Source organism: Phyllostomus discolor, chromosome 2 (assembly GCF_004126475.2).
Source record: "Phyllostomus discolor isolate MPI-MPIP mPhyDis1 chromosome 2, mPhyDis1.pri.v3, whole genome shotgun sequence".
Classification (NCBI taxonomy): domain Eukaryota; kingdom Metazoa; phylum Chordata; class Mammalia; order Chiroptera; family Phyllostomidae; genus Phyllostomus; species Phyllostomus discolor.
The window spans coordinates 152,590,611-152,606,745 of NC_040904.2; the positions used below are offsets into that span (position 1 = coordinate 152,590,611).

At 43.2% G+C, this 16,135-nt stretch overlaps 1 protein-coding gene across 1 annotated transcript in view; it reads left to right on the plus strand.

Moving 5' to 3' along the window:
• The first annotated feature begins 220 nt into the window (after nt 1–220).
• GRIP1 (glutamate receptor interacting protein 1) overlaps nt 221–16,135 on the plus strand; it is a 664,666-nt gene continuing 648,751 nt past the window's right edge. The window contains exon 1 of the mRNA XM_036018708.1: nt 221–1,041. Coding sequence (XP_035874601.1) covers nt 984–1,041 — 58 coding nt within the window. The 5' untranslated portion in view covers nt 221–983. The remainder of the gene's footprint in view (nt 1,042–16,135) is intronic.

Below are 16,135 nucleotides of genomic sequence, written 5' to 3' on the forward strand. Positions count from 1 at the left end.
CTTGCTTCATTTAAAACAAAAGAGGTTCTCTACTCACACCTTTCCCACCCCACCAGAAAAATGTATTCCTGGAACTATTGCTGGTCATTCCGAAAGTTGCTATTTCCCTTAGTTGAGGGGCGAACTTAGAGAATCCATAGCTGCAAAGTCTGGACTTGGGGGAGGGGGCGACAGGCAGGGCGGGGGAGAGCGGCGAGGAGGAGGGACTAGAGGGAAGGACACTGCCCTCCACTCCTTCGAGGTCGTCGCCTAAGCCGGCGGAGCGGCCAGTTGGGTTTGGCGAGGGAGGAGTGGTAGCTGTGGGGGCGCGGGGTGGGTTCCGCACCCGCGGCTGGGTGCCAGGCTCTGTACCTGGCGGGCGCTTCGCAGGCCTGCCGCCCGGGGCGCGGAGGGTGTGAGCGCGCGCGCCCCCTCCGTGCCCGATCCGCTTCGCGCGCGTCTCGGGAGAGGCTCCGCCGAGAGGCGGTCGGGGAACCCGCAGCCTCAGTCCATCCGCCGGCGGAGCTTTGTGCAGCGGCTCCGAGTCCCACCTGCTGGCGGCAGGGAGACAAGGAAGGGGAAGAAGCAGAAGGAGGAGGGGAAAGAGGCGGTGGCGCGAGCCCACTCCTCCCACCGGCGCCCACCTCCCGGGGGCTCCGCAGTCCCGGCTCTCGGCCTGCACGCGCCCCCCGCCCCCGGTCCCGGGCCCGGCCTCCCGTCCTCACCGCGGCAGCCGCCGCTGCAGCCCCCTTAGCCCGGCCCGGCCGGCCCGGCCCGGCCGCCGCCACCCGGGGCCGCCGGCGAGTTTGAGGCGAGCGCGGGGCGCGCGGCGCCGCCTCGATGTGCCCGGGAGCCGCCTCGGCGCCCCAGCCCCGCTGAAGAGCCCCGAGAGCGCTGCGGCCGGAGGGAGAGGGCGTGAGCGAGGCGGGCGAGCCGCGGAGAGAGGAATCGAGCAAGCGAGCGAGAAAGAGCGAGCCTGAGAGCGAGCGCAGAGAGCAGGCACCATGCCGGGGTGGAAGAAGAATATCCCCATCTGCTTGCAGGCGGAAGAGCAGGAGAGAGGTGAGTGAGGCGCAGCGCGGGGGCGGCGGGGACCGGGGTCCGGGCCGGGGCCGCCCCCGGTGCCCCCCTCTCCCCAGTTCCCTCCCGAAGTGTTCGCCGGCCGACGGGGGAGGGGCGCCGCGCCCACTGGTGCCGCGGGCGAAGCCAGGCAGCGGCGTGCGAACTCAGATTTCTTTTTTTGGGGGGGGGGGCGGTGGGGGGAGAGGGGGGAAAAGGGATGGTGGTGCAGCAGCCAACTTCGCCCTTAGAGAAAGATATTTCTGGGGAAAACAGAAGGGGAACTTCAGCTTCTCCAGGGCCCGCTCACACGTGGAGCCTGGAGCGGCTGTGTGCAAGGTGGGTGCTGGAGGTAAGGGTTGAGGGGCGGGGGGCGGGGGCTGCAGTGCTTTAAGTGACTTTTCAAACTTTCCTCATCCTCCTGCGGCCGCCTTTGCGGTGTTCTCGCCGCTGGGTGAGCTTCGATGGTGCTGCCAAGCCCAAAGTTGCTGGAGATTCTGGTTGGAGGAGGAGGAGGAGTTGGAGGGAGAGCGCGGGGGCGGGAAGTGGGCGCTGCCGCAGGTCTCCTGAGGGAGTAGGGGGAGGTGGAAGGCTGACGCTAAGCTGAGGGTCTGGGACTGGGAGTGACTCCTGGAAGATGAGTTATGCCCGAGCGTAGTCCCGGCTGTCAAGTTAATACCGCAGGACTGCGGGCTTTTCACAGTTACTGTCTATTTTCTTTGAAAAAGCGGCTCTCCGTGCTAGGTTACTTGTAGATCTTTTGTGCTTGACCAGAGTGCTGGGCCCATTGCTTTTGAGTGACTTAAGGAGAGGAAAGTTGAAGGCCTTTTTGCACCTTAAAGGCTTAGTGCTGTTGAGGTCGTTTCATGGTGTTTGGTTTGTGCCGAGGTTGGCCAGGGAGTTCAGCTCGGTAACCTGGATATGACATGCTGAGTGCACCAGAATTTCCAATACAGGCCCCAAGGGGCTGGCGAGGTGTGCGCCGTGGCTCTGCTAGCATCCGGAGGGACCCTGGCTGGCAAGGTCCACCACGGTTGTTCCCTGCTCCTCCCACCCCGGCCTTCCTGCCCTGGCTTCCAGGAAAACGCTTTAGACTTGGATGGGTTTCAGGACGCTGGCTTCTCCTGGGCTGTGGCTACAGTGGGCGCTGAGGTTAAAGGGTCCTGCCAGGGTAGGTGGGTGAAGAAAGCAGGAGGCCAGTCCGGTGTTTGAAGGCGTAGTTGTCAGGGAAGCTTACTCCAGCAGCTTCATGATTTGGTATGGAGGGCAGCTCGGTTATTGAGCATGCCAGAAGTTTCGGGCTTTTGAAATAATGCTTACTACTGAAGGGCCAATGCACGGTTTCCAGTTTTTCTCTAGGTGGCACAACCTGTCTGGCTTATATCCTGTTTAATGACTCAGGGAATTCATCCCTATTAAACCACTTCCCTAATAGAAATGTGTGTACATTTCCAGCACATTTTCTGGTGAGCGACTTTATGTTTAGCCACTCAAAATGCATCCCAGGCTTAGAAATGCTTGTCCCTTTAGTTAACTGTATCTTGAAAGTTGCAGATAGTGGTGCCAATTTATAACAAGGTAAGAGCACTAGACGCAAGCGTTCTGTCAAGCATGGAGTGAACGTCACCGTGCACTTGGTGTTACACGTATCTGTCTGCTAAAGAAAACACCGCAGTGCTGCCAACACGTTTAATGGGAGTGCTGAAATGAGTAGATTTTTGGATTGGGACAAAATGTACCTTTTAGAAATATATGGTAACTTTGAAAGGCAATCAGCTCATCTGTTTGGTGGAGGTGAGACTGAATTTTCTCCAGAAGGTGAAAATCTGAGTCAGAAGCTGTGTGTTCTGCCATGTCTTCTCCCACGGAAGAGAAAAGGGGACCTTTGTTAGTCCATGTCTTTTTTCACTTTAAAGCTTTCTTACTTTTTGCTTGTATTATGTGGTGCTTTTCTAATTGGTATTGTTTTTGTTTATGATGCTTCTTTTTGAGGTTCTGCTTCAGTGGGAATGCATAAATGTGTGTTTTGTTTCTTAAAATCTCCTACTTTGTGTTTCAATTATGTGTATACATATATAAAGATATTTAAACTGATTTTTAATGCATGTGTCAGAGCACACTACTTGAGACTGGCTTATCTTTTGAAAGAATTTTATTGTAAAGTAATGAACAATGTTTTCTATTCATATTTGAAATCAGATTGTATTTAACTTTTTTCTTTGGAATTTACAAATCTAATTGATTCAGAGAGTATTGAGTCAAGTTCTTGTTAAATATAAACATAAAGATTAAGCTGTCAGGCTGGGGGACAGACATATTTTAAATTTTGTCTGGACATAACATTGACCAAAAAGTCAATTTCTAATATGTTACCATTAAATTCTAAGGTTCATTGTACTCGTATAACCATTGCTCTTTCTGAATTCTGTACACCCAGTGTACTTTGAAATATTCTGAAACCCATTATGGAGACCACTCTTAACATGACGTTTTTTAATGCAGATTTTATTGAGCTAAATCTCTTTTTGAAACTTAATGCAAATTAAAACAGGCTGCTAGCTTCTTTAAAGACCACATATTTGAACAAGTATTTCTCAGTATTATCCTTTTTTTTAAAAGTGCCAATCTCAACTCAAAGATTCAGAAACTCACTTTCCTGATACTGGCACAGACAGAGAGGTTTGGCCAGTCCGTATAAACTCATGTCATACTTACACAGCGTTTGTAACTTGGGTTCAACACAAAGGCCTCTGTGAAAATGGTCCTGAGCAACTGTGGCTACTGCGCACCGTGCGGGGCAGGGAGACTGTGGTGCGTAGTGGTTGCAGCAAATGCGGTCGCTTCAAAAATGACATGTTAAGATTCACTCATGTACAGCGACATACTAGTAAAATTCAGGACACGTTTCTCTGTCCTCCCCTCAGTTTTCTGCCTGAGCTGATAAACCTGATTCATTTAAAACCACCTAATACACTTTTGGGTGAATGTTTTGGGAGAAGTAAAATGATTCTGCAAACTGTTCTGTTTCATATCTCTTGCAATCAAATTAAATTAAGTAATTTATTGTTTAATCTTCTTATTAGCTGATCATACATAATAGGAATATAGTTGTTAAGGAATATCTCAATGTAAAGGGATAGATTTCTTAGTAATTAATAATGCCTTCCTTCTGCCTTGTATGCATACAAACATGTATACAGAGTCCGGCACAAATAACGCCCCCCTTTTTTATTACAAAATCATAAGTATGTAACATAACAATATCACACTGAAGCACACCATATCACATTTAGGTGAAACGTTCAAATTAAAACTATAAATTATTATACCCATATTGTTACCCTGCCAACCTCACTCAAGCAGGCGTTACTTGTGCCAGACCCTGTATATTCACCAGGGGAGAGTGTGGGCATTTTGGGTAGCTCCTCTTCCTCCAGCCTTTCTGTTCTTCTCATAAGTTTTGGAGGATTACAAGTGAACTCAGGAAATTCTCTTTAGGCTTCTGTAGGAATTACTGTGTTTGAGATTTTGCTTCTGTTTTGTTGAGTGAGAATATTTGGATCTCTTAGCTATAAAGAATTAGCTTTTATAAAATATCTGTGAGAAAATCCAGGGGGCTTAAGCAGTGTGCCTTTATTATTGCATTGGTCTGTTTCATTTTCCACATTGTGAGATGATCTAGTGACTCTGCCACACACAACCTGCTTAATGAAAAGTCCAATTTGAAAGTTGAGTTTTGACCTGGTAGTGCCGTGGGGAAAAGAGTGGAAATCAAGCGCGTGGAGAGTCTGCTGTGTGTCAGGCACTGTGCTCCATATTTCTCATGCATCGTTTGGTGCAGCCTTGCCTGTAAGGGGGGTCTTATTATTATTTACCCTGACAGATGAAGAAACTGAGCATCAGAGAAAGAATAATATTTAACTAAAGTTGCAAAGCTGAGAGTTAAGGCTCCAGTTTCTGAAGAGATAATTCAAAAAAGCTAAATTTCCTAAGATGTTTTTAATTATATCTCATTGTAACATCTTATGGGTTTTTTGAACAAAATTTTAATAAACTGCACCAAATTTTTCATTAGAAGAGTTTTTAAATTACATATATTTGGAAGAGGCTTCCAGAGTATATTTTGGGCTTTTGACAAACTGACTTTGCTACATAGTTTTATTAACTCTAACCATAAGCATTGAAACACTAACATATTTTTAAGTAGAATTATTTGACTAAACTTAACTCATTTAAGTGAGTGGTTTTGCCGTCAAAGATTTGACATAATTACAGTTTTCTTTCTTTTCAAAAAGTATTTGTCTTGAAGGCAAGAATTAACAAGAATTAGGTATTCTTCCTTAGTGCAACAAACTGGGAAACTACTATATTGTGCATTTGCTGTTTTTCCAACATCTTATTTAATTAAAGCCATCCATTTGAACTCTCAGCCTGACCATCTCTCAGAAGGCCCAGTGGCCAAAGGGACTTGAGATGCTGCTTCCTTCTACGGCAGCCTGATCGAAAGAGTGGTGTGTATGGTAATTGGTAAAGGATATTGAAAATTGAATATCATGACTTCTAAAGTCGTTATATTAAATGCTGGTGATGGCTGATGGTAGAAGGCATTTAGGATTTGATCAATTTATTTTCAGTTAAATTATAATAGTAATTTAGTAATACAAAGTGCAGAAGTAATAGTGATACAAAGTAACACATCTAACAGAGAATGCTATTCAAACGCTTAAGCAAAACCTGGTTGTCAATGTCTTGTTTTATCGTTTATTGAAGTGGATTTCTTCTTAGATTCAAAGGTTTTCTAGTATAAAAATGTGTCAATATACTTTTCCTTATTCAAGAAAACTGCAAGTTTAGGCATGTCAGTGGCCAAACGGTGCTGTCAGTTTTATGGGAAAGTTAACATTCTTTAAATATGTCTACCAATTAAAATGCACTCAATTGATTTTCTTACTGCCTTTCATTTCAACGGTGATTAAGCTTTAAGCACCAAATCAGGTGTTGAATAGCATGTGACGATGTGGCTCCTATCCTACATAGATTTCTTAGCCACACCCACCAGAGGGGTGGACCACAGGATATTGGAAGTTGAATAGCAGTGTGTTTAAATCCACTTCAGCACTTCTAGCTCTTTTTTACTATGCAGAGCCATTGTACTCTCTTCTTTAAGATGAGGACAAGTACCATCTTCCTCATGGGAGGATTAAATGAAATTAACAAGTGTGGGGGAATTTATGGCTGTAACTTGCATAGTGCAGGGAATTGCCCATTAATTTTATATCTTGACATAGATGTGTAAACTCAACACCTCAAGGTGTCCTGATGATGAAATGATAATTTTTCTTTTTTTTTATTTTAATCATTGTTCAAGTACAGTTTTCTCCCTTTTACTCCCATTCCAGCCCACCCACCCAACCCTCTAATAATTTTTATTCTTTAAAGACTTCATTTAGTAGAAAAAAAAGGCCAGTGTTTTATTAAAAGCTACACTGAAACACAGAACTTTAAAAGGCCAAGGTCTTTGATATATTCTAGTGTGATTCTCATGAAAAAGAAGAAACTCCAGTGTAGAGAGAAATGTATCCAAGGCAACATTTTGTGCATTAAGGAAACATTTATTGGCTGCTAACTGCCATGATGGATACTAGAGATGAAGAAATCGTGGCTGTCATTTTCGAGGAGAGTCCTTGATACGACAGATGATCAGGTACAGCCTCCCTTCCCTGGTGCAGATGAATGCTGAGGGAACAGGGAAGAGGGGTGGACTGTGCCGAGGGCAGGTGGGAAGAAGGAAGATTTTGAGGACAGTTCTCGGAGGAGGTGGGGAGCAGGTGGGACAGAGGAAGTGCTAAAAGATTTGAAGGAAGGGGAGGAGTTTAGCTGGGATGTGAGGACAGATACTTCAGACAAGGGGCATGGCGTGCTCCCAAGTTCTGTGGAAACAAATATTCCAGGAGCCACTACTTGTTCCTTAAGGGGGTGAAATATAGAATATGCACATACATATTGACGGTTGAATATGAATATGCATTTCCCCATGAAATGGGGAAAGTGGGTGAAAGAAGATGAGACCCTCCAGCCAGCTTTGGAAGGACCTTATAGGCCAGATTGAAGAGTTCCCATTGTATCCAGCAGGTGACGAGGAATTAAAGGAAGGACTTCCAAGGAAGAAATCAGATTTGCATCTTAGGTCACCTTGGCAGCAAGGGGAAAAGGGAGGGAAGGAGGTAGGGTGGGGATTAGGTAAGGGGCTGCTGCCCCGTTTCAGGCCTTGCAGAGATACTCAGGAGGCGACTTGGTAAGCAGGTGAATGTAGGAAATGTGGAGGTGTAGGTCTCTGGTTTAGGCAGTGATTAGAATCGGAGTTGTGTCTGGAGACCCAGTGCCTTGTTACAAAGCCTGGTATTCTATCCACCACATATTGCCTTTCCTTTCCCTGTCCTCCCAAATCTATGTAGGGGGAAAATACAAACATGATCTGGTAGAAAAATGTAAAAATAGAGGACCACCAAAGTGGTTGGAGACCAGCCTGGGCCATGATGCTAGCTTAATATACATTAGTTTTTTGTTTCAATTATATAAAATCTATATGGTCTGTAATCCTAAAGGAAAAATAATTATTATTCTGTGCATTTAATCTCCTAAAACTACTTAGGAATTTTAAGTGTTTTTTTTTAAACTGGAAGAGAGAAAAGTAGTAATTATTTTATAGAATGCCTTCCCTAGTAATAGAACTTGGTGTATTTAAAAATTATTACTAAAATTTAAAATACTTTTTATACTGGACTTAAGAAAACCAGAACTAAAGTTTTCTCTTAGCCGGGTTCCTGATTATTTGGTATAGGCACAAACTGCTTGTCTGAACCACCCTTTTCTCATCTGTCAAGTAAGGAGGATTCTTGGTATACTAACACCCTGGGGTTATGTTGCTGGTGAAAGCTATCATTGTTGCATGGTTACATTGCAAAGGGAAAAAGTTGTTGAAAGACAGATTCTTAAAGTACTTTTGTCTATGAGTTGGTGCTTTCTGGATGGAAGCATTATCTGCATAACTTATTTCATAAACTGGAAATTTTCATGAAAAAATCTTAATTCTTAGTCTTCCAAAATGAAGTTCAAATATGTTACATTTCCCCTGTAGGCTTCCGTTTATAATAAAATAACTCAAATGATGCTAATTACAATACATAGCCTCACAGTTCCTGAAGGCAGCCTCTTTCTTGGCTGCGCTTGGAAAAATTCAGCTCAGATGCTTAGTGGACCTTGCCTTCACCCTCTGTCCTCCATTCCTGCTTCTCTCCAGTCCAGGCTTCTGACTCCAACCCAATACTCAAGATAGCCTTACTTCTCTAATCGAAATCATGGATGGAATCGTTCTAAGGGAGGTCCCCACTGCTGACCTTTAAAGTTTATTACCCTATTTAAATATTTACTAACATAAAACTAGTACTAAACTCCTAGTGGTTATAGTTCTCACCCAACCACAAAACCAAAACAGAATTTACAAATGAAATACAAACAAAAGTACCAAAAATTCAATAACTTTAGTTAACATTTATTTCGTGTAACTTGATATTGTTTGCTGGAAACTGAATTCCCTCTTGCAGTGTGAATATGGTACTTGCTCCTATGGAAAGGAATATTGTCTTTTTTTTTCTTTTTAGTTGAACTCCTACGGAACTTTGGTTTTAACAGCCTGTTATCTCTTTGGGCACGGGCACCTCATTTACATGCAAAGTCCTCTATTCACATTGGTCTGTTTTGCAACATTGTGATCCTAAGTACAAAACCCAGCATGGCACTGCAGTTGGTGGCAGTATTAGGAAGCATGCTGATCTACATTAGTACTTTTGAACTATTTGTGGTAGGGGAGGAGTCTTTTTTTTTTAAAATCTCAGTCTGGTATACAGTGCTGAAGCACACTGAGTGTGCCATGTGCAACTCCCATGTGTGTCTGGCCAGCCCTGTGCTTGTCCATGTCCGGTTCAGTGAGATGAGCTCATTCCTCACAGACTTAGATGATGGGCAATGTCAAAGTGCTCTAGGATTTCTAATCACTGCCCTCATTTCCAGGACTCATCCAGCCACAGACAGGCCATAAACACAGTTCTGCCTGGAGTTGTCCACAGATCACATTTCTTTTTAAAAAACTGTATTTTATTTTAATTTTTTAAAAAATGGTAATTTCTTTCCTCTATTTTTTAATGGTTTACCTGATCAGTTTAGTCTCTTCTGTATTTTTTTCTAATGATATTTTGTGGATTTTGCTATTACAGTTGTCCTGATTTTTCCCCTTTTGCCCCCCTTCACCCAGCACCCCCCCTCTCCCAGGCAGTCCCCCCACCATCATTCATGTCTGTGGGTCATGCATAGGTTCTTTGGCTGCTCCATTTCCTATACTGTACTTTACATCCCCATGGCTATTCTGTAACTACCTATTTGTACTTCTTAATCCCCTCACCTCTTCACCCATTCCCCCACATGCCCCTCTCATCTGGCAACCATCAAAATGCTCTCTGTAACCATGATTCTGTCTCTGTTCCTCTTGTTTGCTTAATTTGATTTTTAGATTCAATTGTTGATAGATATGTATTTGTTCCCATTTTGTTCACTGCTTTGATCTTTTTCTTAAATAAGTCCCTTTAACATTTCATATAATAATGGCTTGGTGATAATGATCTCCTTTAGTATTTTCTTGTCTGAAAAGCTCTTTATCTGCCCTTCGATTCTAAATGATATCCTTGCTGGGTAGAGCAATCTTGGCTGTAGGTCGCTGCTTTTCATGACATTGAATATTTCTTGCCATTCCCTTGTAGCCTGCAAAGTTTCTTTTGAGAAATCAGCTTGACAGTTTTATGGGAACTCCTCTGTAGGTAACTAACTGAATTTCTCTTGTTGCTTTTAAGATTTTATCTTTATTTTTAACTTTAACATTTTAATTATGATGTGTCTTGGAGTGGGCCTCTGCATCCATCTTGTATGGGACTCTCTGTGCTTCCTGGACTTGCATGTCTATTTCCTTCACCAAATTAGGGAAATTTTCTTTATTATTTTTTCAAATAGATCTCCAATTTCTTGCTCTTTCTCTTCTCCTTCTGGCACACCTATGATATGAATGTTGAATCACTTGAAGTTGTCCCAGAGGCTGCTTACAGTATCCTCATTTTTTAAATTCTTTTTTCTTCTTATTGTTCTGATTGATTATTTTTTATTTTTGTTTGTTTGTTTTTTTGTTTCATTATGTTCCAAGTCATTGATTTGATTCTCAGCTTCATCAATTCTACTGTTGTTTCCCTGCAAATTGTTCTTTATTTTTTTAATTAGTGTATCTTTTGTTTCTTTTGATCCTGATTGGATCTTTTTTTTAAGGTTTTATTTATATATTTTTAGAGAGGGAAAGGAAGGGAGAAAGAGAGAGAGAGAATCAATGTGTGGTTGCCTCTCACATGGCCCCCACTAGGGACCTGGCCTGCAACCCAGGCATGTGCCCTAACTGGGAATCGAACCTGTGATGCTTTGGTTCACAGCCCACGCTCAATCCACTGAGCTACGCCAGCCAGGGCTTTGACTGGATCTTTTTTATGCTGTTGAGGTCCTCACTAAGTTCCTTGAGCATCCTTATAACTAGTGTTTTGAGCTATGCATCTGACAGATTGCTTTTCTCCATTTTGTTTAGTTCTTTTTCTGGAGTTTTGATCTTTTCTTTCATTTGGGTCATATTTCTTTGTCTCCTCATTTTGGCAGCCTCCCTGGTTTTGTTTCTATGTATTTGGTAGAGCTGCTACATCTCCTGAGCTTGGCAGTGTGGCCTAATGTAGTAGGTATCCTATAGGGTCCAGTGGCACAGCCTCCCCTATCACCCAAGCTGGGTACTTGAGGTAAGCCCTTTATGTGGGCTGAGTACTCCCTCCTCTTGTAGTTGAGCCTTGGTTGCTGTTGACAGGTCAGTGGGAGGGATTTACCCAGGCCAGTCAGCTGCAAGAACTAGCTATGACTACTGACCACCAACATTTGCCCTCCATGGAGGATCAGCTGTGCAGGGGCATGGTGGTGCTCCAATGTGGTCTGTAGTTGTCCACTGGGAGTACAGGTTCTGAAGTTTTCCAGGTGGGACAGGGCAGGGTGAGCCCCCACCTGTGTTTCACCCAGGGTCACCTTCTGGAGCTGTAATGTAATCTGAGATGTCTGCTACTTGTGCTGGGCTTGGAGGTTCCCAAGGGAAGCCAAGCTGTGAATCTAGGCTGGTTCTTACTAGTGCCAGGTCTGGGGCCCCTTAGCAAGAGGTATGGGAATCTGGGGGCTCACTCAGCTGGCTGTTGCTTGTTTGATAGGCTTTAGTAAGTTGTGGAGCATGAACCAAGACCAGCCATTAATATGGAAAACCAGCTTGGGTGGACCTGTAAGTTGGGTGGGAATGAGACTTTGGGGATCTCCAGGGTGGGGTAAACAGTGTTATCTAGGTTGACGGAGTCCCAGTTATGGGACCAGCCTGTCAGCCCTATGGCTTTGTGGAGGGAGGGTTCAGAAATGGGACACTGGCTCACCTCTCTATCTTGAAGAAGGCTGTTCCCCAGCTCTAGCCTTGATGCCAGGGACTTCAGTTTCTCCATATATGCCACTGATGCCTTTTGAGCTGCTACCCCGGTACGGGAGCTCAGAGGGAGCGAGCAAGTCTGATTAAGTCTGTGTGTGAGTTCTTTAAGAGGAACTGCTTGGGACTCCAGAAGTTTCTTCCCACAGTTCAATCCCCACTGGTTTTTGCAGCCAGAAATTATGGGGGCTTATCTTCCTGGCACTGGGACCCTGGGCTTAGAGGTCTGGTGTGGGGCTGGGACTCCTGGCTCCCGAGATATCCCTCCTGAATTTTTATTTACCACATGGTCTGGATGTGGGACCAGCTCATTTTGCATCTCTGTCCCTCCTACCAGTCTGGATGGATGTGGTTTCTTTAATTCTTTAGTTGTTACACTTCTATTCAGCTAGATTTCTGACAGGTCTGAGCGATGGTTGTTCTATATTTTAGTTGTAATTTTGATGTGGTTGTGTGAGAAGGCAGTCTGTGCTTAGTGATGCCGACATGTTGACTGGACATCCGGAATTTATCCAGGTCACACGTCGAACAGTTCTGGGTTAGAATATGTTCATGTAGCTGGGGTTGGGGAAAAGAGTTTAGAAGGATAGGAGTATGTTTGTATAAATATGTATAGTACTTTTAAGATGTACATAATTTATTTTCTATAGCTGCTTTCATCTCACCTTTAAGATCTCATTCCCACTGAAGATGGAAAACATCTGATGATGGACCTGGAAGGCGTTATGCTGAGTGAAATGTCTGTCAGAGAAAGACAAGTATCATATGATTTCACTCATACGTGGGCTCTAATGAACAAAATAAACCAACAGACAAAATAGGAACAGACTCATAGAGAACAGACTGACAGCTGTCCGAGCGGAGGGGGTTGGGAGCTAAGTGAAAAAGCTGAAGAGATTAAGCAAAAAACAAAACAAAACAAACAAAACCTCAGAGACAGGGTCAACAGTAAGATGATTTCCAGAGGAAAAGAGGGGGAAGTAGAGGAGGGAAGAAAAGAGGGGGGAAGTAGAGGAGGGTGAAGGGGGGATAGATGGTGATGGAAGGAGACTTGACATGGGGTAGTGAACACACAGTATGATATACAGATGATGTCATAGAATTGTGTACCTGAAAGCTATATAACTTTATTTAACCAGTGTCATCCCAAAAAATTCAATAAAAAAGAAGGCAAAAAAACAGCACATTAGTCTCTGGTTTGAAAACTCTTTGGTTGGTTCTCTTACTTCTCAAGGATTTCCTCTTCTCTCATTCATAAGATGGCATTTGGGTGAAGGGGAAAGCTCATTATTCTCACGGCACTGGGTGAAGGGCATTTTATTCACTGTGTGACCCTCGCTGAGTTCACTGCTCTGGACTTGGCACACGTTGTGACTGGGCGTTGTGCCCTGGTTCCAGTGAAGTGAGACTGTTCCCGTTTGGTCTTGTCACCTTGGTAGCTGGACCTCCCCATTGTGTCTGATGGCACCTTCTGCAGATATCGCCACTCTATTGCTCCAGTGCCGTGTTGAATGCTGCCTGTGTAAAGAAGGGACTGTCATGCTAGATGATGAGTGTTATTGGTCAAAATACTCGCTAATGCTCTTAAAGCTACACAGGTGTTACTTTTTCCATCCTTTTGCACTTGTCAAGGAGCTCTGAATTCTTGTAGGGTTTTGGGCACTTACATCTGATCTTTTGTTTCCTTCCCTTTTCCCGTTCTCTGTTGTACCAGATATCTGGAGTGGCTTATGTGACTTAAAACCTTTAAACTGGAAGGGACAGGGGTCAGAAGGGCAAATAAATGATACAGGGATGAGTCCTGTTCTCATCGTTAGGTGGGCACCTCTCCTTAAGATCTGAACATCAGGGAAGAAAGAAATTGAGAAGAACTGTCAAATAACTCTGAGATGATGTAGCTTGAAGCTGACAAGTAATTTCAGCCAATACCTTCCACAACTCTATCTTGTATACAAACCTTTCTCCCTTAATAGTTTATTTTAAATATGCCCTTTATATTTTATCAGTGGATGTGTGAACATGAGAACTGACATATTCTCAGGTTCAATCCTGAGAATAACTGTAACTATAGTGTGCATTATCTATTAGATATTGATGTATTTTAAAGGTTTACTTTGTATTTTGAATAAAGACGTTTAGACACTCGATATACTAAAGACTCTGTGTATGAGTTGATATTACAATGAGTAATTTGGCCCTGGCTGGTGTGGCTCAGTGAATTGAGTGCCAGCCTGTGAACCAAAGGGTCACTGGTTTGATTCCCAATCAAGGCACATGCCTGGGGTGTGGACCAGGTCATCAGTAAGGGGATGTGCGAGAGGCAACCACACATTAATGTTTCTCTCCCTTTCTTCCTCCTTTCCCCTCTTTCTAAAAATAAATAAATAAAATCCTTAATAAATTAATAATTTGTTTTTTTATTGGTGAAGTGTTCATTTATTCTAGTTCCATGACTGTTGAATATAGCAGACATAATGACAATTTGACACAGAGTTTGACAGCATAAATTACTAGAGTTTATGTCTTTTTAAGGCAACAGTTCATCATTTGAGAAAAAGTTAATATAGTTTTCACCTGCTAGTACATTAAAAAACAACAACAAAACAGTAGAAAATAACATAGGTAAACATTCAGATGATAATGTAGTAGATATTTATTTGCCTATTTTTCTGACATATAATCTGTGAATAGTTTTCCTCTTTGATATCTTTTAACATCAAGTATTTATATCTCCTGGTACTGATATTCAGAAATTCCATTGAAAAAGACTGGGAGAAGTGTGCTAATATCTTCATGAAGTCAAACTCGGTCACAGGATTTCTATGTTGCCCTCTTTAGAAGTGTCAGGATTCTCCACTAAAAGATGGTGGCATTTAAAATTAGATTTTTCAGATGAATTCAAATGTTTCTTTTTAAATGTATAATTTTCTAGTAAATGCAGAGCACATTTTCATTAAATGAAAACCTTGAACAAGGCAATATAAATTTAGTTTCTTTGTTACTATTTCACTTTATTTCTCCTATAATTTTAGTTAGTAGAATGAAAATTTGCCAGGCTAGAATAGACACCTGTAGTGCTCCATCTGCTGAGATAGCACCTCATCTGGCTTTGTTAGTGATCTTAAATGCTAATTTGTGTGTATATATATGTGTGTGTGTGTGTGCGTGCGCACGCACACACACACATATACATATATAAAAAAGCCCTATCACTGAGGTGTATCCCTGGCTTTTTCTTTCTTTTTTTTAAACCATCAATTGCATAAAAATACAGAGTATGATTTGGACTCTGCATTCAATGACTGCATTTACTCAAAACTCTGTCCTCTCAGCCTCTACTGATTATACTACTGATAAAGGAGGGAGGACGAGGTATTTGTCAGCTCAGCTCAGGTTTGCATAACAAAATACCACAGACTGGATGGCTTAAACAACAGAAATTTATCTTTCACAGTTCTGGAGGCCAGAAATCTTGGGTCAAGAAGTCAGTGCAGTCAGCTTCTGGTGAGAGGTCTCGTTTCAGGTTGCCAGTGGCTGCCTTTGCACTGCGTGAGCTCACATGGCCTTTCCATGGAGCGTTTGTGAGGTAGGGGGATAGAGAAAGCTCTCTCCTCTCTCTTCTTATAAGGACTCTAATCCTGTGGGATCAGGGCCCCACCTTTATGACCTCATTTAACCTTACCTGCTTTTTGGAGGCCTCATCTCCAAATATAGCCACACTCTGAGGGCTTCAATGTATGAATTTTGGGGGGATACAATATTCGGTCCATTACAGATAGGAACAGAAGATTAATCAATGGCTTCTATAATGTTCCTATAAATTTCATCTTTAAATGTCTGGAAACTGCTCCTTCTGGGCAAAAGGTGATGCGCTGCTTTTATCATTATGGATCCAAAAAATTTTTTGACAGTTTTCCCATTGAGTATCTGTGTCGCCTGCATTTGAATCTAGACTTTAACCAATTGGGCATGCTGGAAGTGATACTCTGTGAATTTTGTGCATGGGATACAAAAGACATGCAGCTTCCCCCTTATTAGCTGGAACAGTTGTGTTGAGATTCCTGAGCCACTAAATGGCTGCCCTGCTTCCGACTACCCTGAGGCCACCATGTGAGGAAGCCAATTCACCTGGAGAGGCCAGGTGTAGTGCTCTGGTTGGCCAGCTTTGTCTTCAGTCTTCCCAGCCCAGATACCAGACATGTGAGTAAATGAGCCTTTAGATGATTTCAGCCCTCAGTTGTAGGAGTTATCCACAAAACTATTGAGTTTTCACAGCTGAGGCCCTAGACAACAGAGAATAGATAGATACAAGCCATTATTATTGTGTCCTGTCCGAATTCCTGAGCCACAGAATCCATTAACATAATTAAATGGTTTTTAAAAGGCAGCAAGGTTTTGTGATAGTTTGTTTCACAGCAGTTCCTTCTCTGTCATTCTGTTGCATTCCCTGGCACTCATTGTTGGTGTCTAATCGTTTGGCTTCTCTGGGCCACACATTAAATACACAAA